This window comes from Belonocnema kinseyi, chromosome 1 (genome assembly GCF_010883055.1).
Source record: "Belonocnema kinseyi isolate 2016_QV_RU_SX_M_011 chromosome 1, B_treatae_v1, whole genome shotgun sequence".
NCBI lineage: Eukaryota > Metazoa > Arthropoda > Insecta > Hymenoptera > Cynipidae > Belonocnema > Belonocnema kinseyi.
The window spans coordinates 24,246,528-24,271,819 of NC_046657.1; the positions used below are offsets into that span (position 1 = coordinate 24,246,528).

The following is a 25,292-nucleotide window of genomic DNA, read 5'->3' on the forward strand; positions in this document are numbered from 1 at the left end:
CATACAATAATTGTTAGGAGTAATGATCAAAATGAAATAAATGTTTTAGTTGAAAGTGCTATTAAATATAATAACTAATCATACATTAAAATTAATATTAAAATATCTACCTCATCTTTAATAAAATTTAAATTTAATTTCAAGTGATTTTTAGTAATTTGCATCTTTCATTTTAATATAAGTTTTTATGCAAGCAAGAACTAGAAATAAAAACAGAAATTAACATTTGGATGTGGGATTTTATATGCATTTTGGATTATTACAGTTCAAAAGCCACTAATATTTTAAAGATTTATAATTTAGTATTTTAATTTTAAAGCATTTTAAATGAAAATTCTTAAATTTGAATGAATCTGAATATTCACAGTCCAGAATGTAATTGTAATTCTTCCAATTAAATGAAAAAGTTCTTAACATAGAGCATACGGATAACAGGATGTTTTTAGTGGTATTAGTTGCAATTTCCAGTTTTAAAACTTCCAAAATTAAGAAATTTTGAAAATAAGTAACTTAAATTAAAGGATTTTTTATTGCAAATTATCAAAAACAAAAACTTTAAAATTTTAAAAGAATGACAATTGAGCGATATGTATTGTGCAAGAGTTACAATCGACAACTGCCTAATCTTGAAGATACTTAAACTGAAATCATAATATTTTAATTATTTTAAAGATGATTCAAACTAATTATCATTATTATTATTATTATTATTATTATTATTATTATTATTACACCATTAAGCTATAGGTAGGCGTGACTCACTCGGTAGAGGAAAGGAGTAGTGTGTGGAAGGGATAGAGATTTTTCAGATTGATCCAGAGTTCTCGTGCTATTTAAGTAAATAACACGTTCGCTAAACAACACTGCTCCGACCCAGGTTGCTGATCAATCTCTAGCAATGACCCCAAGCGAAGAATCTTACGAAGTCGTTATGTAAGGTTTCCCACTTGGGTCTATTAATAGCCAAGGTCTTTGTATCAGGCGTCATTCACTCTACTGACACTCTTTTTATTAACTATTTGCCGCCATACTTTCCTGTCCTGGCATACTTTTCTAGCTTCTTTTATTTCCATGCATTTTTTCATGCAGGCTCTCGTGTTTCTGTGACTTCTTATGTCTCTTCTAACTAGGGTCTCATTCACAGATGCTAACCATTCTTTCCGCGGTCTACCTCTGGGCACGTAGCCATTTACTTTACCTTGATACACTTGTTTCGTCAGTCGTTCATTTGGCTTCCTCTCAACATGTCCGAACCATCTTAACCGATTTCTTTCCCATGTGTCTACTAGCGTCTCTTCTGCACTGCATTCTTTTAGAATTATCTCGTTACTTACTTTGTCGATCAGGGTCTTCCCGCATATTATGCGCATGAATCTCATGTAAATTGCGTTAATTTTACTCTTATCTTTTTCTTGATAAGTCCATGTCTCGTTACCGTATAGTACTGTCGGTACAAATATGGAATTATGTATTGCCATTTTAGCTTTATTTGATATATTTTTACTTCTGATAAGGGGACCTGCTCTACCAATAAGCTTCTTACCTTCGTTCATTCGTCTATCTAATTCCTCATCTATCTTCCCGTCCCTTGTAAATAAGCTACCAAGGTATACGAACTTATTAACTTGTTCAACTCTCTCATCATTTAATAAAATATTGCATATTGTTTTCTCACTCTTTCCTTCGAACACCATATTTTTTGTTTTATTTGCGTTAATTTGGAGGTCCATGCTCTTCATGCTTGCATCTAGTTTATTCAAGATTTTTTGTAAGTCTTCGATAGACTCTGCTATAACAACCTTATCATCTGAGAACGCTAACCCTCGTACCCTTACTGTTTCGAGATCCACACCCTCTTCGTCGAAGAGAGCCATTCTTAAACACTTGTCCATAAATAATATAAATAACCATCAAGACATAACACATCCTTGTCTAACTCCTTGAATAATATCGAAACAATCACTCAGTTTCCCATTTACTCTTACACTCGCTTTGCTACCTGTATATATTGTTTTCATAGCTTGCAGGATCCATCCATTGACTCCATACTCTTTCAGAATTTCCCAAAGTTTACTTCTATCTACCTTGTCAAAAGCTTCCTCTCGGTCAACAAATGCACAGAAAACTTTTTTTCCTACTCTCAAAGTTTTTTCTGTTATTTGCTTTAAGCTGAATATTTGATCTGTACATGACCTTCCTGGCATAAACCCACTTTGAACTTCCCAAATCTTTGCTTCTGTTATTTTCATTACCCTACGAATAAGTATTTTTGAATATATTTTACTTACGGTGCTTAATAAGCTAATCCCTCTGTAATTATTGCACTCGCTTTTATCTCCCTTTCTCTTGTATATTAATACGATAATCACTTTTTTCCAATCGTCTGGGACGTCTCTCATCTCGAAGCATAAATTTATCAATTCAAACAGTCTATGTGGTATGCACGCGCCACCGTGTTTAAGCATTTCAGCGTTAATACCGTCCAACCCGGCAGCCTTACCGTCGTTTGTATTTTAATCTTTTCTTCTGCTCTAATTGTATCTTTACTGTCTTTAACTAATCGTTTAAGTATTTTATTTTCGCGTCTATAATCATTTCTACGTCTATTTCTTTTTCATTGGTAAGACCTTCAATGTTCAAAGTTCTCTTGTACGCTTCTCTTTTTGCGTTTTGGGCAGCCTGAATTTCATCATTCCACCACGCATCACCAAACATTCTTCCTACAACTGCGGTACCACACACTTCGATCGTACATCTAACAAGGATATCCCGTAACATTGTCCAGACACCCTCTATATCTTTGTTTTTTATACGGTCCTCCCATGTTGCCCTATCTATGCTTTCAATTATCTTATTTTGGAAATCTATTCGCACATCCGGTTTCTGTAGGTTCTTAATTTTCATTCGCGTTTGTTTTGCTTTCTTGGTTCTCTTTTTCTCCATCCCCGACCTAAGTTAATTTTTTAGATCAGAAGGTAATGATCATTATTGCATTCACGAAACCCTCATGACCCTTGTATCTTTGACTTACTCTCTTAGTCTTTCATCCGCAACAGCAAAGTCAATTATACTGCCGCTATTTCCTTTAGACCAGGTGTACATGTCGATCATCTTATGCCTAAACCAAGTATTTGTAATAAACAGACCCCTTTCTAAGAATAGACCAACTAATTTATCTCCGTTATAGGTTGTTCTTGGATCCCTAAAATTACCTAGTACTCTTTCTGTATCCTGATTTTGGATGATTATCTATTCGTTCATGTCTGCTAGTAGAATTATTCTTTCCCTTTGTTCGCAAATGTCTATAGTGTCATTTAAAGTGCCCCAGAAGGCGTCTTTCACTTCTCTAGGATCACTATCAACCGGCGCGTAGCGTGTTATGATAAATAGTCTTCTGATTCCTACTTTCATTCTAGCCCACAGCAGTCTGGGAGACACGAAACCATGGTCTCCGAGATGCTGCTTTGCTCTTTCATTCAAAATCAGACCTAATCCTTGTCTACCATGTGATTTAAAGTCTACTCCTGACCATATTTCAAATCCGCCTTTCAACACGCCGTTTTTTATGTCTTTGGTTTCGCATCCCTTTTTATTTGTTCCAGACACACATAAAATGTCTAGTTTCTTCACGTCCATAGTTTCACGCAACTCTTTTATCTTTAGATCATGTACTCTCCTAGCATTATGAAGAAATAGGACGGATTAAAGAAAAAGACAAATTGTATGAATTGAAAACGCGATTAATATCATGCGGATGTACAGAGACGAAATAAAATAAAAAGTATTATCTCTGAATTAATGAAAAAGTCGTGAATGTTACTTATGTCTAAAAGCTCTACAAATTATTAGCCATTTGTTCAGCACATCAGGACTTTCTTTTTTTCGCAAGCCATTTTTTTTTAATTTTTACAGATTTAATGTTCTCTCAAGCCCCTTGTACATTAATCTATTTATTTTTAATTTTATACACGTTATAAGAAACCCAAAAGGAAACCGTTCAATGCTAAGGCATTCATAGGTTATGAAATTTGTTCTTATGGAACCAGCCTAATTTTCAGTCATAAACATCTTTTTTCTAAAATAAATTGTTTTTGAGAAAAATGGGAAAAATCAGTTTTTTTTATTTTATTTCGACTCCTGTTTTCAGCCATGCACCTGAAGTTCTGAACGGCCAACTGAACGAAATATCTCTCGACATTTTGATTTTACCAATAAATATTGTATCAACTGGAATTTAAATTCAGCTTTATAATTTCGAAAAGAGACTTTCTTTTTAGCTTTTTAAGCTGTCAAGCTCTTCAAAGCTGAGTCATGCCATATCTTGAGACCCAAGATGAAAAGATAAAGGACGTCCAACTTTGCAGGAATTGTCGTAAACAATTTTGCGAAAGAATTTAGTATGGTGGTGTCGTTTCCGAAGTGCAGATCGATTTCGACAACTAGTCAACTACCCTACGAGACCACGGTTAATTTTTAAAAGTTTTCGTTAAGTGCTTTAAAGTGAAAACATGGAATTTAATAGTTCCAGTTCTAATTTATCCTCAGTTTTTGAAAAAAGTAACAACGCGGGAATTCCGGAAAAAAAGATGAAAGAAGACTGACGAACGAGCAAGAACTAATAGTTTTGCAAACGAGTAGGAAGCAGAGATACTTCAGATAAGAATTGATAAAGAAACATGTTACTGGCTGCTTTGTAGAAAAAAGATTTGGTTACATCAGAAGAGAAATCTGGAAAGACATTTTGATACCTGCTACGTTGAAGTTGATTATTCATATCCCCATTATTGTACTTTAGCGTCGTTTGATATTTCTTGTTAAATTGCAAAAGCTATGAAACCTTTCACAGACGGTGATTTTATCAAAAATGTCATTATTCAAGCAGCTACTAGGTGGTGACCAGATGAGGATAACTGAAGAAAATTCGTGAACATTCTGCAAAAAACGCATCTTTCTCCTGCTACAGTTACGAGAAGAGTGAATTTTATGGCCGATAACATCCACGAACAACTGAATATTGATCTAAAAAAATGTGTTTGTTTTTCAATTCAGTTGGACGAATCGAAAGATAAATTTGATACTGCACAGTCAGTTGTGATGATTCGCTTCGTACTTGAAAATGGCAGTGTTCAGGAAGAGCTGCTAGAGTTGATTGCATTGAAGGGGAAGACAACTGGATTAGGTGTTTATCTTTCGCTAAAAAATGTGTTCCCAGCATACAAAGTACCACTGGAGAAACTGGTCGCGTTAACGACGGACGGTGCTCCGTCAGTGACGGAAAAAATCACAGGATTCACTGGACAATGTTTACGTGACCCAGACTTTCTGTGTTTTTTATCTTTTCATTGCATAATAGACCAAGAAGTATTATGTGGGTGCATCACAGCATCGACTGTTTAAGCTTTTGCTTGAGAATGCTTCAGCTGAATTCGCGGATTTATTGTTACTTAACGAAGTAAGTTGGTTGAACGCTGGCAGTATTCTTCAGATTCTTTAAACTTCTTCCAGAAATAATAGCCTTTCTAGAATCTCGTGACGAACACTGCGACGTGTTGTATGATGCAGCATGGATTTCAAATTCAGTATTTTTTGCGGCTGTTTCAAAAGAAATGAACATTTTGAATAAAACGTTGCAAATACAGCATGTTGCAGTGTGGACTTGTCTTCAATGAATTAACCAGTTCAAAAACAAAATTGACAGGTGGTGTAGCATCATCGAACGCAAGAATTCACCCAAGAAGAGTTCAAAGATTTTTAACATGCTATGGAACAGAAAAGCATGATGCTATTTCCTGAAGTTGAAGACAGATATCTTCAAATTCTAAGAGAATTAAAAAAAAGATTTTGAAGTAAGGTTTCAAGATTTTGACATTATCACGCCCATTTGCAACTATTAAACAAACCCGCTAGTGGACTTGGAAGTGCTGTGTATGGAAGAATTGTGTGCTCAAATGTCGAAGTTCTTTTAGATCGATGAGAACAAAGCTGTCAACGAGATGATTCGCTTGTCTACTGCTTCAAGGGTTGGAACGAGATGTGAAGATTTTTGGAGGCACCTGAAATATTCGGAATATTCTAATCTAATCACCGTCTTCCATATAATAATGTCTATAAATTGAATTACTTGCCGTTGCGAATCCATGTTTTCTTTAATGAACAACATAACATCTAAGACCAGATCGAGCATTAATGACTCCTAACATTAAAGCACTTACGCAAAAAATGCGTTCGTTTACCATGATGCACTGAATTCACTCCTTAATAACAACAATCACATAATGAGAAACGAAATGGCCCTTTTTAGGGACACCAAATGTTTCCTACGACGAAGCATTCTTTTTCACCAAACAGGTCAAATTAGGAAGGACTTTTTAGGACCAACAAATGTTTTTCAGAAATGATCAAGTGTCATAAAAAAACAATTATTATATGTATTATTACTATATTATTGCTATAGAATGTTTATTATTTTTGAATATATTCGTTTAAAATTGGATAAATTAACATTGATAAAATTTCATACTTTTAAACTGAAATGTTTACATTTCAACCATTTCTTTAAAAAGAAGTTGAAACACAGGACGTTTACATTAAATGATTGTAGATTTAAATTGAAATACAGGGCAATTTCAAAACCTTAAGGATGGAATATTTTCTGATTGGAATTTTAAAAAATAAATCATTTAAAATTCAAATGAATGAAAATTGTATTACTTCTAATCAAAAGAATTTAAAATTCAATAATTTTGAATTCAGAGTAAATTCTTACAAAATTCTAGAAAACTAAATATTTATTAAATCAAAAAAATATGATCTAACATAAAATGCAGCAGACACATTTTTGTAAAATAAATAAATAAATTTACCTTAATGCTTACCATTCAAGAAGGAAAAAATTTCAGTTCTAAAATTTCAAAACTTAATTATTCTAAAATAAAGTTCGAAATGAAAAGTAGTTTTACATGGGACATATTAAAAAATTAAAAAATCTATGCTTAAGAAATTTGAAACTTAAACAAATCCGAGATTTATCTAAATCTAAAAAAAATGACTTGCTAAGTCTTGTATCAATAACACTTTTTTGTACTTAAACCCTTAAGAATTTCGATTACTTTCGGTACTTATAATCGTTCAGAAATAAACGATTTTTAAAATGTAAATCATACTTTTTGAAATTCAACCATTTTGATTTTAATCGCAAAAAATTCTAAAATTAAAACCATTCAATATTGAAGAAATTATTCAATTTTTCAATAAAAAATTTTTTTTAACTGACCTTGCATTATTGCACTTTTTGGACAATTTTTCGAATTGAAAATTTCCGATTCCAAATTAGTTTGTATTTTGAACGTATCTTTACAAAAGTTTTATTTTAAAGTGTAAAAGTAAAAATGTTTTTTATTTTGAACTGAAAATAAAGGTGAATTAATTTTTTTATTTTAGAAAATTTTCTCTAATCAATTTTCATGTTAAATCATACTTTTTTAATTTAATAAAAGTATAGATTTAGCTAATATTAGAAAGCTTTGATTTGAAATATTCAATTTAGTTTCCAATTTAAACGTCTATGCTGGAATTGTTTAAACTCTAAAATCGCCCATATTTAAAAATGTTTGTATGAAAGCTTTGAATTTTGAAAGCTTTTATTAAACAATTGAACTAACGTCACAGTAACTTCAATCCGCTTTTCATTTACAAGTAATAAAACTTTTAAAAAAAACCAACAAAAAATTATTTCTAGCAAGTTAAGTAAATTATTTTAAATCTTTGATTAAAGTTTGAACAAGATAAGAGAGAAATATAAAATCGAAAAAAGGGATTTTGGCGGCATTCGTTTTTCTTTATTTTTTATAAATTTTCATTTCAAATTTTCCAAATTTTTCCTCCTTTTTAAGAATTTCATAACAGGTTTAATTTGCAAATAAAGTTGTTTCACTTTCTAAACTAAAAATGAAATTGAAATTGAAAATTAAATGTGTTGAAAATTCGAGTACAAAGGTTCAGAGGACCCGACGTGAACGAAGGCGAGGCGTAATTCACCGTTACCATTACCCTTCGCTCGATTCCGAAAAAGCGAAGAAAAAAATTATAGAGAAACTTGGTGGCAGTCATACACTTGTTGTAGCAGTCAGCACCTGCTTGAAGTGGCGAGCCCTCTGCTAGAAGGTTTTATTTTTTTTTAATTTTAACTTTTGGTCCAGTTTCAAATTATATTGAGATAGATCATAAATTGAAGTTAAAAAACTAATGGTTAAATTAGGTGATTATCCTGGTTAATAATATTCAATTTAAATAATGCCAGAAAGTTGCGTTTCTTCCTGAAATTTTTGTCTGATTACCAATTATAGTGAGGTGTATAATTAATTTAAGTTATAAAATTAATTGTTTAAATTATTTATTACTATTGTCCATGATGGTCAATTTGAATCATGCTAGAAAACTGGGGTTTTCCTTGAATTTTCAACATTTTGTCCACTTTTTTCTTAGAGTAAGGTAATAATTGAAAAACCTGACCAAAATAATTTCCTGAACAAATTATTATTGTTTATAACTTTCTTTTCCTATTTTCATTATATGTGGTTGCGGTTTTTTGTGATATGTTTAAATTTCAATCCCCGTTTCATTTAGTGTGGTAATAATTAATTTAAGTTAAAAAAAATAGTTCTTTAATTGATTCATTATTGTTTATACAGATCTTCTATTAGATAAGTGAAAAAAATTGCTTTCTTTTTGAAATTTTCAACTTTACTCTGCCCTTCTCAGTTAAATCAAAATTTCTCTTTTAAATTTATTTGTTTATTTTCTTTTAAGATTACATTATAATATTAAAAAATTTTTTAAAATTATTTCATGTCATGTCCACAAACTGAAGAAAAAGTTGAAAATTTCAGAAAAAAACTGAAATTTTCTAGCATTATTCAAAATGAGTATCCATAACGATAAAAACAAATTACTCAAAAAATGATTTTTTTTAATTTTAATTAATTGTGCACCTCACTCTTATTGGAAATTAGACCAAAATTTAAAAATTTCAGAAAAAACTGTAACTTTCTAGTATTATTCAAATTGTATATTATTAAAAAATTAATGAAATATTTAATTTTTCAACTTCAATTATCCGCCTGACTCTAATTGGAAATTAGACAAACAGTTGAAAATGAAAAAAACGCCTTTTTCTAACATGATTCTAATTGAATATTATTAACAATAAGAATAATTTAAACTTTAATTTTTGAAGAATGCATTCTTATAGGAAATTAGATGGCGCATCTTTTTTCCTTCAGCGAAAAAGTTTTATCTGTCAGAGTTTTCCAGATAACCATGATAATGATGTTTCGTTTATCGACCGAAGTTTGAGCAAATAGAAACTTCCGATGATGAAGTTGTCCAGAAAACTATAAGAAAGTTTTATGTGAAAACTATTTTTTAAAAAACTGAATGGGGAAAAAATTGCGAATTCAAAAGTTGGACTCTTGTAGGCAACAGGCACACAGGTGGAATCTAATGTAGGTACTGCGAGTGGTTCCGTCCGTTTAATAGACATTGATCGTTACGAGTCGCGCGCTCCAAGTTTTACATTCGCATTTATTTACCTATCAGTTTTTTGGAAAAAGTTTTTCACAGAAAACTTCCTTCTAGTTTTCGAAACAACTTCTTCACAGGAAGTTTATATTTGCTCAAACATCATTCGATGAATGGAGCGATTGAAGATTATAAGGAATTGAATTTGCAAGGGCCAAGACAATTATTTTTTGTTTCGCATTAATCATGATATAAACGTTTCGCTCAAATGACCATTTTAAGGATACTTTAGAAAGCATTTTCTTTAAATTTTATTTTAAAATCCCGAAAACTGTAGATGTGATGAAAATCGAGAGAGAAAAATTAATTACAAATCGATTTCAGAAAAACATCATTATCATGGTTATCTCGAAAACTAAAATAGACAAAACTTTTTAACTAGAGGAAAAAAGATGTGCCATCTAATTTTCTATAAGAATGCATTCTTCGAAGATTAAATTTTTAATTTTCAATTTTTACTTTCCAGGGGCCAACCTCCGCTCAACTACACCGAGTTACGTAAATTCCTGTTAGAGACAACTGTGTTCGGTACTAGGGCGCCGGTCGACTGGAGTCAAGTGCCCGCGCAGCATTAAAAAACGCTAGTATCTTTTGAACAAAGAGAACGATTTGGCTCAAATTTTTCAAAGTTTTCTTTAGGCATTAAGGAACAGCTTTCCCTCTGGAAGTTTTCAGTCCGCGAAAATTTTCTACACATTTTTTCAAGTCATATTCTGAGGAAACGATTCCTGACGTTGAATGTTTTGCAACACATTTTATGTTACCAATATCCCCCAGAAAAATACTTATTAGACATAATTGTCATCGGTAGACGTTCTACGATTTGGAAGAAAAAACCGAGATCACTTCCTCGAGCAGAAGCCCGGTTTTCGCGAGTTTAGTTTAAAAAGTAATTGATTTCAGTACAATGAAAATTTCCGGTTTATAATTTTTAGTCAAAACACTATCAATTTGATTTAAAAAATGTTTAAATACAAATTATGTGGCAGGGCACTGGAACAGTGAGCCCGAGCGCTAAGGACATTATGGAATCCACACGCTCGATTGTAAAAAGAAATATTGAATTTCGGTTTGATTCTTCTAATACTGACGATTTTTAATCAAATTCACAAAAACATCTTTTTTCTAATGCAAACGACGTAATGAACTTTATGGGGTTTGGGCCACATTGGAATACCTTTTTTGTTTTTAAAAAAAAGTATTTATTTTTGTATCCATTCCAATAAATTTCCAGGCAATATACATGAAGTTCAAGCATTAGAAGCTATTCGGATTGGGGCATTTGGACGGTTATGTATACTTTTTATTGAATAAAAAAAATTGCAATTAATAAATTCGAGATTGCTTACAAGTAACAAGTGGGAGCGTGAAAATTTTTTAAAAACCCGAACTCGATGGGATGGGTCAATGTTTTTTCGAATCGGGTCGAGCTGGTCGGTTTTTGAATTCGCAACCCGGACCGAAGACCCGATTACTGTTCCAAAAGTTCAACCAAAAAATGTCTTTAAATGTCTGGTAATTTCGACCAACTTTGGCGGTAATTTATAATAACTCACCATAAATTATTAACATAAGATTGTTATTATCATTATACATATTTATTTTAAACAATTTGTATAATTTGAAATAATTAATCATGCCGATAACAGAAGATAACAAAAAATTATTAAATTAATTAATTAATAATTAAAAGATATTTCCTAATTCAATAGTGAAAAGAAAATTGTTTGGTACAGAGAAAATTTTTTAGAACTGTAAATGATGGTTTAAAAAAAAATTGAACATTAAAAATAATAAGAGTGTCTTATTGAGAAATTGATAACGTGACCTAATCAGTTTTCATTTTCAAAATATTGTTTTTCTGGTTGCTTGATAAAAGTTAATAATAATAAGAATTTTTTACAATCTTAAACATATAATGCATCAATGTGGTATCAATTTTCGGATAAATATGTTAATTAATTAACCGCTATCACGCGCTACTTTTGAGCGGAGTTTTGTTTTTGATTTTCAACATTTTTTTCAGTACTATATTTTCTTTATTTTTCCAAGAACATTGCAATTATTTAGCAAACTTTGTATTCCTTATTTAGTCATGGAAATCAAATAATTGCTTGATAAAATTCAAACGTTTACTCAGGACTGTATATAATACATAAAAGAAAGTTTCTCAAAATGGAAAACATGAAAAATGTAAAAGTGTAATGAAACGACGTGATAGTCACATTTTCGGCTCTATTGACACAACAAGAAGGTCATATTTTGGAGCTGTAAACTTGACACAGCTTGTCTTCAATTTAAAAAAATTGCCTTCTGATTGTTTGAAGAAAGTTAAAAACAGGCGCGTATCTACAATAGTCACGAAGCGGTGACTCCCCCCTCCCCCAGGATTTTCTGAACTATTTTTTCTCTGACTGACAAATGGAGAAAAGTTATAAAAAGCATGTAATTGCATAATGACACGTGATTTGTGACAAATCCAATTGATCCACTTTATACATTTTGACATTCTCCCTAAGCCTAAGCCTTTAAAAATAAAGGTTAAAGCATCAACAACTGTCATTTGGTGATTGTGAATTCTCTTTTGTTAAAGCTCATTTGGCTTTAACGGGAACTTTCTTATCACGCATCTCATGCTTCGAACTTGATTCTGTCGAAAATGCAAACTTTTCTACATTTTGTTTAACTATATTGTATTAAATGTATATTATATTTATTTATGTACCTCGGTCTGAGGCTGTTTATTCGCATATGCAAAGAAACTACCAATTTTATTTTTAACGTTTACTTTAATAATTTTTCCTTATTCTGGATTAAATTATATTGATAGTTGACTTGACGAATGTATACCATACAATAAATTTATATTATTAAAATTCGTAATATGGATTAGTATTTTCATTGTCTTATTTCTATCATTAAAATAATACGCATCCTATTGAAATAAAAATGATTATTAAACATTATATTGAAACTTGTATCGTATTTCCAAAAAGTTTATATTCTAAATTTTAATACATTTGAATAGTCATAGTTTATAACAATCTTGTAGATATTTTTTTAATATACAATTTGTGGCTTTTAATTTTTCTCTCTTCTTGTGTGGTTTCTTCAAACGTTTCATTATTTTATTATTTTATTTTGGACTATTGAAAATATTTACTCGTCCTATCTACAAATAAAAATAAATTTATAGATCTTTGTTGGGTGAATAACTGTTGTCTTTTAATTTTAGTGACTACCTTGTGTCTTTTAAGAAAAAATTTATTTCTTTAAATTTTCAATCTTATTTTTTATGATTGAAAGAGAATCTACGTGTCCATTAAAAAATTATTTATGACAAATTCGAATTAATCTTTGCTATTTTTCGAAGAGCAACTTTTGTCCATTTATTTTTTTCGTAGCTTGTGTCGTTTGTCCAAAACTCTAATCTTTTTGTTTTTAATGTTGTTTCCTATGATTGAAAACAAAAACTACGCGCCTATCAAAAAGTTATTAATAACAAATTTGTAGACCTTTTCAAGCTGCGCAATTTTAATGATTTTATTTTTTCCGTATTTTGCATAGTTTGACCGCAACATGGAATTTTTTATTTTTCATTATTTTTTGTACGATCTAAACTTACATTTTTGACTTTTCGACAAAATTGAAAAAGGTGTTATGATAATCTTTTAAAACTTTCAATAATCAACGTTTTTCTTTGCTTGATTTTTAAATATGATGCGTTTTTCGGCTTAAAATGATCACTTTAGCTTATTTTTTGGGGATTTTAAAAATGCTATAACTCTGCTAATTTTGTTTTTTTTTTTTAAAAAAGGTCAGAAACAATAATTGTTTAGGCTTCCGAGTACTATAAACAACGTGACATGGAATTTTGGAATCCTAAAAAAATGGTCTTAAAAATGTTAAAAATGCACTCACTTTTTGCATTTTCATCCAAAATAGCTGGTTCACAAACTTTTTCTTTCTTTTTTGGCCTTAAAAAAGTATGCTTAAGCAGAATCCAATCTGAGCAATCTGTCAAAAGTTATCGTACCTACACGATACAGACTACACGAGGCAGACTACAGACAGATAGACAGATAGGAAGTTAATATCTGGAATCTTTGTGAAATTAGAGTAGTCTTCCTAAAAGCTTTTAAATCTGCCCGAAACCTTTGCGAAAAATTATAATACTTGTAAAGTCTTTATAAAATCTTTGAGATAATATTGCAATCTTTGTCAAACCTTCCTGAGATCTTTGAAAATCATGGCGAAATATTCGAAAATTTTTGTAATTTTTGTAAAATTATTTAAGTCTTTTTGTTTAATCTTTAGAAAATCTTTGTGAAATATTTGACGTGTCATTGCAATATTTATCTGTTTATCATCTAATTGTAATATTTAGAAAATCTTTGAAACCTTTTTGAAATCAGTTGAGTTCAAAATTGATTTTTTTTTCGCAAAGCATTAAAATCTTTGAAATCTTTTTGAAATCTTTAAAAGAACTTTGCAAATTATTTCTTTGTTCAGTCTTTGAGAAATGATTAAATTCTTTGTGAATTTTTTACAAAACCTTTGCAAAATATTTGAATCATTGAAATCCTTGTTCAATCTTTAAAATCTATCTGAAGTCTTTGTAGAATAATACTAATCGTTATGGAATCCTTGAAATCTGACATGCTTGCGAAATATTTGAAATCTTTGTTAAATAATTAAAATCTTTGTGAAATCTTTGTGAGTTCTTGAAAAACCTTTGCAAAATATTTCGATTTTGTGTAAAATCATTAGAGAATCCTTGAAATTTTTGTTCAATCTATGAAATCTATCTGAACCTATATTTGTGAATTTTTTATGAGATTATTGATACAGATATTGACATTGGATTTTTCACGCTTAATAAGTGCACTATTGAAATACATTTAAATATTTCTTAATTCATTTTACACCACTTTTATACACAAAAACGTCAGTCAGACGCAATGCCTCTAAAAGTAGATGGATCCCGGATTTTTGAAAAAAAATTTGAAACTGGGCCATCGGAAACAGAAAAATCAAAAAGTTTTAGATTAAGGATGACAATGACTATGCCCCCTATAAAATTTATTGTAAAATTTTTATTTTTACTATACCTTTTTTACGAAAAACTGTGGATTCATTAATTTTTTAGCCGCCAGTTTTTTATTTTGTAGGTATATCAAAAAAGTGTATAGGGGACGTAGCCACTGCCATATTTATTTCCAAAATTTCATATTTTTCAATCTAAGATGGCCCAAGTATCGAGATTTATTCAACAAGCCGGACCTAACTACTTTTCGATGCTTTTGATTAACGTTTTTGTGTAAAAAAAGTGTATAAATTTATTTTTTAATAATCTTATTAAAAATTCACAAAACTAGCATGAGGGGGGGGGGGGGGGAGTTGCCAAAATGACATTCATATTTGAAGTAACCTCTTTCTATTTTGTAAAAATATTTTTATGAAATAAAACAGATATTTGTAAAATGATATTTTTCACTTTAATTCCGTTTTCACTGAAGACGAAAGTCTGAACCAATATTTACTGAAAGTGGTAACAGAGTACCGGAAGCAATTTTCGAATTGCCACAAGTCTACATTTTCCGTGAATGTTATAATCAGTTAAATATTTTTCACATGTCATTTTGATCTTTATTGATAAATATTATCATCGGCACGACGTCTTTCTTTCAGATCAGGGGGGGGGGGGGGCTGATATTTAAATATTTGCATTTTCACATTTTTGTCTTACGCTTCACAATAAACCTTTTTTTTTGAACTTTAAACAAAAATTTTACAAGTCATTTACAGACCTAGTGCTCCCACCTACTCCTATTTATTTCATTTTATCTATGGTGGAAAATAGCTTCTTTTTTTAAATACTTTTTGTAAAATATTGGAAAAAGTGTACACAACATTTATTTGAAATATACTAAATTATTTGGGAAATTATTTTTGTTGAAAGTCACTTATTATTTGTTCATAATTTGTTCAGAAATTAATAATTATTTTGCTAAGAAAAAAGTGGATAAACTGTTAAAATTTTTAGTATAAACCGCAACTATCGAATTAATGCAGAAAAAGACAGTTAAAAACAATGATAATTTGTTTATTAAATTATTTTTACTGAATTTACTATTAAATCAATTAAAATAAAAAGAAGACACATTTTCGAAAATTTCAGAAAAAACTATAACTTTCTAGTATTAAAAAATTTAATATTATGGACAACAATAATAAATTGTTGAAGCAATTAATTTTGCTAGCTTAATTATTTATTTACCGCACTCTAATTGGAAACTTTTTTTAAAAACTGCTACTTTCTAAATCTATTTCAAGAGAAAATGACTAAAAACGATAATTAATTGTTTAAAAAATTTATGTAAATATTTATTTGTAAGGGTAAAATAGTATTTTATGCATTAAAAAATTGCGTTAAAAAAAGAACATGAAAAATGATAAATAGCACCAAAAACTCGTAAAACCTATTTTTCTACTTATGAGCTGTTTTTTTTGGGCCCTATCAAATATACTTATGGGGAGTTATTTCAAAAGTAATATTTTATTCATATTCAATTTCTAATTGTATAGAGGAATCTTCCCCAATTAACATTAGGAAAAGCAATTTAAAATTTTAAATGCAGTTAATTTTTTATATTCTCTCGGAATACTTTTGATCTGTACAAGTAAGATCTTTAGTCTATGTTTAAAAAATTACCTACACGAAAAATTTTTGTTTTTAAAATTTATGCAATGGCGGATTTCTAAATTTGAACCAAAATTACAATTTACGAGAATAATAAAAAAATCTCGTCAAATTCTTACAAGATGCCGATTTATTTATCAGAAAGCACGTGATGACAATTAAAATTCAAAATGTTAAAAAAATTAAAGATGGCGCCTTAGGAAATACTCGAAAATTCTTATTTTCTATGCCTTTCGTCTAAGCATCTTCAAATTTAGAAGAAAAATCAATTTTATTGTTAGAAAATGTATGCTTGGAAGTAGATCTCGAAATTTTTACTAAAGTAAAAATAAAACGACCCTGAATTTAGCTATACATATAGATTTGAAAATGTTAAGTAAAACCTGATAACGCAAACTAAATAAAAATAACACTATTTTCAGCTTTAATGAAACAAACATAGTCAACCCTTTATCTATCAAACATTGTTTATATCCTATCCACTCTCACTGAATGCCGAAAAAGCCTTTTTAAATAAATTTCTATATTCAGATATATAACCAGAACGAAAAAATTGTCACAGAAAAAAACTGAAGGTATCCTTAAAGGCCTCTCATCCATATCTCTAGGTGATTTTCAAATCATTGGAAAAAAATTATTATTTAAATAATGATATGGTTTATAATATGTATAATTTATTTAAACAATCAGTGAACAGCAATCCCAACCGACTGACAACTAGATATCTAATCTGGAATATTTTAGAATAGAAATAATTTTTCGAAAATGCAAAAATTCCAATTTAAACATTGTTTATACCCCCTCCCCTCTAGCTCGAAAAAACTCTTCAACATAAATTTTAAAATTGGGAACTATAGCTAGAACGAACTAGTTTTCCCAGAAAAACTGAAGGTATCGTTGAAGGACTCTCATCCATATCTTCAGGTGATTATAATCATTGAAAAAAATTATTATTTAAACAATGGTATTGTTCATAATATTTATAATTTGTTTAAACAAGCAGTAAACAACAATTACAACTGACTGACAACTAAGTATCTAATATGGAATATTTTAGAATGGAAACAAATTTTTCAAAATGCAAAAATTCCAATTTAAACATTGTTTTTACCCCCTCCACTCTGACTCGATAAATCCATTGAAAATGATTTTTAAAATTGGGAATTATAGCTAGAACAATTAGTTGTTCTAGTTATAGTTCCCGATGTTAAAAATCACTTTCAATGGATTTTTAAAATTGGGAACTATAGCTAGAAAAATTAGTTCGTTCTAGCTATAGTTTCCAATTTTAAAAATCATTTTCAATGGATTTTTCGAGTCAGAGTGGAGGGGGTAAAACAATGTTAAAATTGGAATGTTGGCATTTAAAAATTTTTGCTTCCATTCTAAAATATTCCATATTATATATCTAGTTGTCATCAGTTGGAATTGTTGTTTACTGGTTGTTTAAACATATTATAAATATTATAAAAAATATAATTTTTTTAAATAATGATTTTTTTTCAATTATTCAAAAATCACCTAGAGATATGGATGATTGTCCTTGAACGATACCTTCATTTTTTTCTGGGACAATTAGTTCGTTCTAGCTATAGTTCCCAATTTTAAAATTCATGTTCAAGGGTTTTTTCGAGCTAGAGGGAAGGGGGTAAGAACAATGTTTAAATTGGAATTTTTGCATTTTGAAAATTTTATTTCCACTCTAAACTATTCCAGATTAGATATCTAGTTGTCAGTCGGTTGGAATTGTTGTTCACTGATTGTTTAAATAAATTATAAGTATTATAAACAATATCATTGTCTAAATAATATTTTTTTCAATTATTTGATTTTCAATTATTTGTTTAGATGAGAGGCCTTCAACGATACCTTTAGTTTTTATCTGAGACAATTAGTTCGTTCTAGCTATAGTTCCCAATTTCAAAAATCATTTTCAATGGATTTTTCGAGTTAGAGTGGAGGGGGTAAAAACAATGTTTAAATCGGAATTTTTGCATTTTGAAAAATTTGATTCCTTTCTAAAATATTCCATATTAGATATCTAGTTGTAATTCAGTTGGAGTTGTTTTTTACTGGTTGTTTAAACAAATTATAAATATTATAAACAATATAATTGTTTAAATATTCTTTTTTTTTCAATGATTTGAAAATCACCTAGAGATATGGATGAGAGGCCTTCAACGATATCTTCAGTTTTTTTCTGTTACAATTTGTTCGTTCTCGCTATATGTCTGAATATAGAAATATATTTGAAAAGGTTTTTTCGGCATTCAGTGAGAGTGGAGGGAATATAAACAATGTTTGATGGATAAAGTGTTGACTATGTTTGTTTTTTTAAAGCTCAAAATATTATTACTTTTATTTAGTTCGCGTTATCAGGTTTTACTTAACGTTGTTGTACATTAAATCGTGAAAAACGAAAAAAAAATTTATAAACATTCTATTTGTTTGAATAATTTTTTTTATCCGTTCATTCAAAAATCACCAAGGGGTATTTTATTGAAGTATGCAGCAATGTGCTTGAAAATATTTTTCAGCTCTTACCTTTGTTTATATTGCGTTCCCATTTGTTTATAACAATAAAATTGTTTACAAACCATTATTTTTGCATAATTCGAAAATCACCTAGAGGTATGGCTGACCCGAATTCAGATATGTTTTTATTTTTTTGATTGGACAATTAAAAAAGTGTGCGGATCTGGTAACCAGACACACGTATTCCTATGGATTTTGGGGCGCTGAATTCAAATTCGGTATCAAAAATCACCCATCACGTCATGGTTGAGCCATAACCTCAAAAAATGATGAAAAATCATGCACTGAGGCAAATAAATTTCAAAATAATGCCAGTAATGCAAATTTTCACTTCAAAAACATGTCGACAACTGTGTGAATGGGTCAACTCGAGCCTAACCTAGAAATAAATCTATCCTAGTCTAACCTAACCTAACCTCACGAAACACAATTAAACTGATTGTGTTGTCCAGTTGTGTATGCGGTACCGTTTGAATAAGCTTGGGCTTAACCTGCAAAGAGGTCCAACCTTATCCTAACCTAAGAAAACCTAACCTAACTTAACTTCACGTAACACAATTAAACTCATTGTGTTGTCCCGTTGTTTTTGCGGTACCGTTTCATTCAGCTTCGGCCTAACATACATAGAGGTTTAACCTATCCTAACCTAACAAAACCTGAGCTAACCTAACCTAGCCTAATGAAATTCAACCACACGTGTAGTTATGTAAGCGTACGGTTCTCAGTCTTAAATGTGTACTATATTTAATAGGTTAACTCGATCTTAACCTACAAATGAATCTAACTTAACAGAACCTAACGAAATTTTGCTTAACGCAACATAACTTAACTTAAGTGTTTCCGTTGTAACACAATAAAATTCATTTAATTGTACTACAGGTTTTTTAATTAAAATGTAGAATTGTAACTTAAACATGCAAATTAATAAGAGTTTTATTCAAAAATTTTTTACTGCTATTAATGTCAAAATATGAAAGTACGCAAGAACAGGGTTGCCAGCGTAATCGGTTAGGTTAGGTCAGGCTTTTCTTTAGGTTAGGATAGGTTTGACCTCTTTGCAGGTTAAGCCCAAGCTGATTCAAACGGTACCGCAAACACAACGGGACAACACAATCAGTTCAATTGTGTTTCGTGATGTTAGGTTAGGTTAGGCTAGGTTAGATTTATTCTAGGTTAGGCTCGAGTTGACCCATTCGATGTAGCACACATTTGCTACTGGGAAAATATGCTTCCACAGCTTTACTTGTAGTTCAATAAGTTTCTGTTAATTCAGGTTAAGTGAGGTCAGGTTCTGTTGGGTAAAGTTATGTTAAATAAGTTGATATCAGACAAGGGTTGATCCTTCACAGCTGTTTTATGAGATATTTATATTTAGGTTTACTTGCAGAGTCTTTGTATTTACCCTACATTTATGGGCAAGCCTTTTAATAATAAAGCTCAAAGAATGTAAAACTGACTTTTTTGATTGTGAATTCTTTTTTGTTTAAGCTCTTTCTGATTTAACGAATACATTCTCATCATTTATTCATTTATAATTAGTATTGGAACAAAAGTATTTTCATTGTCTTATTTTTGTCAATTCAAAAACTTGCCTCCTATTAACATAAAAATTATTATTAAACATTTAATTGCATATTGTGTCGTTATCTTATACATTTCAGTTGTTTCTCTCAAATCTTATTTTTCACGGTTCAAAATAAAAATACGCGCCTTAGCGTATGGTGGTTCTAAACAAATTTGTAGATATAATTAGGGTGAAAAATGATGTTAAATAAAATGTTATTGCAGCTTCTGCCATTTTACAAAAAAAATCTTTTTTATTTTTAATCTATGTTTATAACAAGAGTTTATAAAAAACTTTTAGATATTTTTTGATTTTATAAAACAAAAACTACGTGTTTTACTAAGGAGATGAAAACTACAGACTACAGGCTACAGACAGACAGGCAAACATAAACATTCGTTTCCTGCAACAAATATGAAGCGTTGCCTACTTATCGTTTGAACCAAGTTCAAACAAATGTCATTCGTTTCTGGATTAGATTGTCCAATTTCGTCTCGCTCGTAAATTTGTTTCATTTCTATTGAAAATTGCATTTTTTTTAGCAAACTTAGTGAAAAATTTATTTTCAAAATAAGCATCACCTGGAATTAGTATGAACTGAAGTGTCTGAAGAAGGGTTTTTTGAATTGTATTGTTTTTCTCCTTATGCCAAATCAGGGTGGTTGTTTTTATCAAAGAAAAAAATTTCCAGTTATTTTCCCGTTTTTCGCGATTCGGAAAATTTTTTAAGATTAATTAAATATAAAAAATCGAACTCTAACTCCAAACAATATTTTATTTTATTTAATCAAAACTGATCTGCGAATTGAAGTACTTAAAACTGAAAAAATAGATGCTACTAATACTTTCCAACTGAACAATTTTAAATTAAATGCAGTTAAACTGCAGAATAAAAAATGTAAAAAATGTAAATTTTTATAAATTATAGAGTTCAAAGATTAAGATTCAATGTCAAAAATATAAATCCACGTTATAATTTTCAATGCTTCATATTAAAGTTTTAATCCATGCATTAACAACCTTTTTAAATTATACCATTTCAAGCAATTTTAGTTTAAAAACATTAAAAGTTGAACAATTACATTTTTTCTATACTTAAAATTTCCTAAATTAAAAACTATGAGACATTATTTTTATAAAATAGTTTTGAAATCTTTTGAAATGCTTCAAAATGTTGGTTCAAAATCTTGAAAAATTTATCTGTTTAAAATTTTTAAAAATTTCAAATCATTTAGAAATTTTTTTCAGAACTACATAATAAAAAAATTCCTAAAAATCTTTTACATTCATGTTTGATCATTGTGTAAATCTTTCCAAATCTTTTTAGAAATTCTCTTATAATTAATTTTTCAAAATAAAAAATCATTTTCAAGTTTCCAATGACATGTTTTTTAATCTTCTGAAGCCTTTAAAAATTCGTAAAAAGCTTTTAAATTTTTTGTCCGAAATCTGCCAAAATCTATATTTTGTTTTAAATTAGGCCGCGGGCTACTTTCACCGAAATTTTGGTACGAATCATTTAAAATTTTTAATTAATTTTTAATTTTCTTATAATTTGTAAATATATTATTAATTTACGCGAATTTTGTCTATGAATAATATGTGTTTAATAGTCACTTATCCAATAAAAATCCAACCATTTGACTTGAAAACCTAATTTTGTTCAATGAAAAAATTAATATTGTAACATTTAAACGTTACATTTTCTTGTTTAGTTTTAAATGTTTAATGTATAATTCGTGATTTTAAATGAACAGCCAGATATTTCTAAATATAAAATAATCGTTATTTTTCTTAATAAAAAATTTCAAATTGAGTGGTTCAAAAATGAAATATTTTAGACTGAAATAATGTTTGACATTTGATAAATTTTTTTCCAACCTCTTGTAGAGGGCGGGAAGGCACCTCCCGGACTGTTCACAGAATTAATTTAAATTTCCAACAAATCGATATGAGATTTTTAAAAAAACTTTATTCAACATTTTTGAACAAATCGCTCCCTGGAAATCGTTTTAAACTCGAAGTTACCGAAATACTTTTTACCGGCGAAACCAAGAAAACACAGTTATCGATTTATCTCATTTTGCAATTAAATATTAATAAAAAATTAGCGATTTATAACTTTCTCATTTATTCCTAGACATTGCTTTAGTACTTTGAATAAGTCCTATAAATATGAACTCCTTTCAATCACATTTAGGAGAGTTAGAAAGATTTAAGTTGTAAACCTTAATTAAATTAGGGAGAAACTTTTATTCGATATTTCGCTTTTATTATTGAAAAAAAATGACTGAAAAAAAATCAAATGGGATAAAGTTTTGTTTCCCTATTCACTACAGTTTTACATTTAAAAAAAAATTGATTTTTCGATTTAGAACATTTTCTTTTTTTGACACACACGGACAATACTTTTACGCATGATTAAGCGTCGGGTTGGTTCTTGCACCCCGCGCGGCTCTATTTATAGTAGGCTTCCCCTAATCGTGACAGTGTCAATAATTTGAAACTTTTTTGTAAATTTTAAATTGTATAAAATGATAAAAATTTGTTAAAAAATGTTTCCTTATTTTATTAGAGCCATTTATATACTTTGCGCCTCATCAAACATAAAGAGTATAGATTGTTTATAACAATTTAGTCAAACAAGTCTCCTAATCGGCCGTTTCCTCGTAGAAAAAAATGTTTTTTTCTTTAATAATTATTAGAGTGACATTTGTTGCGGTGACTAACCAACGAAATTAAATAAAGAATAATTTATATGATTGTTATAAACAATTTTTCTAACAAAGCTATGATTTATTACGAAAGAGGAAGATATAAAAGAAACGGAAATCGAATCAGAGAAAAAGTATCAGCAATATCTGGAAGATTATATTTTATCAGAGGACAATCACACAGAGTAAACAAACCTATAAAACTATTGGTAGATAGTGGCGCATAAATGAATCTAATAAAATAAAATTGCATCAACAAATATCACCAGAGAATTTCAATGAACAAAGAGTTTTCAATGGGAAGTGATGAGCACCGGGCAAACGAAGTCACCAATTCTAAGTTTCAAAAGAAAGAACATATCATTGTAATTGTACCGGAAAATCTCTCCATGCCCGAGGAAGGCATAATCGGAACACCATTTCTATACTCTTATCAGTTTAACTTGTCAAACAGCTTCCTCGAGGTGGACGATAAGGACTATCCCTTGGAGTACGACGGTATCCTTATCCCCAAGAACAACATAATAATTTTAAGCGTGGAAACAAACAAAAATCAGGGGCACATTCTCATAGAAGATAATCCCTACATTCCAAATTCTGCTTACCGTATTGTTGACTCGCCACTTATGATTCCCGTTAGTAACGAAACCGAAATCGACTTGAGATTAAGTGATGAAGAGATAAAGGACAAGTTTATCAATGTCGCCCAAGAACGGGAGGAGCGTGCAACTTATATTACGCAGAATTAATTAAAAGCTAGATTGATATTATTGAACGGAAATTTGAGGTTTGAACACATAGATGCACACAGAATAGAGATTTAAAAAATAGCCATCTCTTATCACGAAATTTTTTCACTGCAAGAATAATCCCTACCCTGCACAAGTCTCGCGTCACATAAAATTATCCTAAAAGATGAAGCAAATATTAACATACGCCAACGGCCACAACCGGAAGGCCACAATCTCAAATGAGGCAAAGGAAATATTTGAGAGAATAATACAAACCTCAGACTCACCATATTATTCACTTCTTTGGGTAGTCCTGCAAAAACGCGATGCGTACGGAGAACCTAAATGTAGGTTTGTAATCGATTTTAGGAAGTTAAATGAAAAAACAGATCAAGATACTTACCCACTTCCTCTAATTCACGAAATTCTGGACTACTTTGGAGAAGCAAAATTCTTTCCAGCCTTTGATTTGAGCTCAGGATTTCATCAAATTTCCATGAACGAGAACTCGAGAAAATATACTACATTGTCTACACCTAAAGGAGATTTTCACTATAACTAAATGCAGTAACATTTTAAAGAATGATGAAGACAGCATTAATAGGACTGGTAGGAAATATATGCTTTGCTTATCTGGACGACATTGTTGTCTTTAGTAGCACACTCGAAGAACACAAAGAAAATCTGGTAATCTTATTCGAATGTTTACAGGCTACTGTATTTAAACTTCAACCAGACAAGTGTGAAGTTCGACGACCGGGACTAGAATATCTGGAACACGTGATCACGGAGAACAGAGTAAAACCAAACGGATATAAATTATCTGTCGTCCAAAATTTCAAAAGACCCGAAAAACAAAAAGAAGTTATGTCTTTCTTGGGACTAGCTGGAGATTACCAAAAATTTATTTTTAAAACTTCTCTACGAGAGCTGTACCTTTAACAGCACTGAGACAGAAAAATTATCCATTTAACTGGACACATTTACTTTGACCACCGACATTGGCAAAATGACTGTTTTATTAATAAATTGTAAATTTGTTTACTCAATTGAAATGCTGATTTTAAAAAAAAAAATCTACAAAATAAATCAATTCTGATACCACTACGAAAGGGGGATAATTTTATCACCGTAAACCCAAAAGAAAATGATCTGATAATCAACGACCGAAAAACTCTTTACATCCCTACGTCTGAAAGTGATCTTATTTACTGTAAGTTACTTGGAATTACTAAAGGGGGAGGGTCGGTAAGGCCGGTTTTTGGCCTAATTTATTTTTGGACCAAAAAATCTGAAAAAATCATGGTAGTATCTTATAAGTATCCCGAGTCGATTGCACGCTAAACGGACTACCTCCACCCCCAAGCCACCTCCACCCCCCCTACAAATATAGGAAACACCACTACCCACCAACTGTATTTTCGAGAGATTTGACACTCTTAAACATGTATTCTGAGGTTAGCTCG

At 30.1% G+C, this 25,292-nt stretch overlaps 1 protein-coding gene across 1 annotated transcript in view; it reads right to left on the minus strand.

Moving 5' to 3' along the window:
• Positions 1-25,292, minus strand: part of LOC117177150 — a 40,274-nt gene that overhangs the window by 12,892 nt on the left and 2,090 nt on the right. The window contains exon 2 of the mRNA XM_033367655.1: positions 24,230-24,347. Coding sequence (XP_033223546.1) covers positions 24,230-24,347 — 118 coding nt within the window. The remainder of the gene's footprint in view (positions 1-24,229; positions 24,348-25,292) is intronic.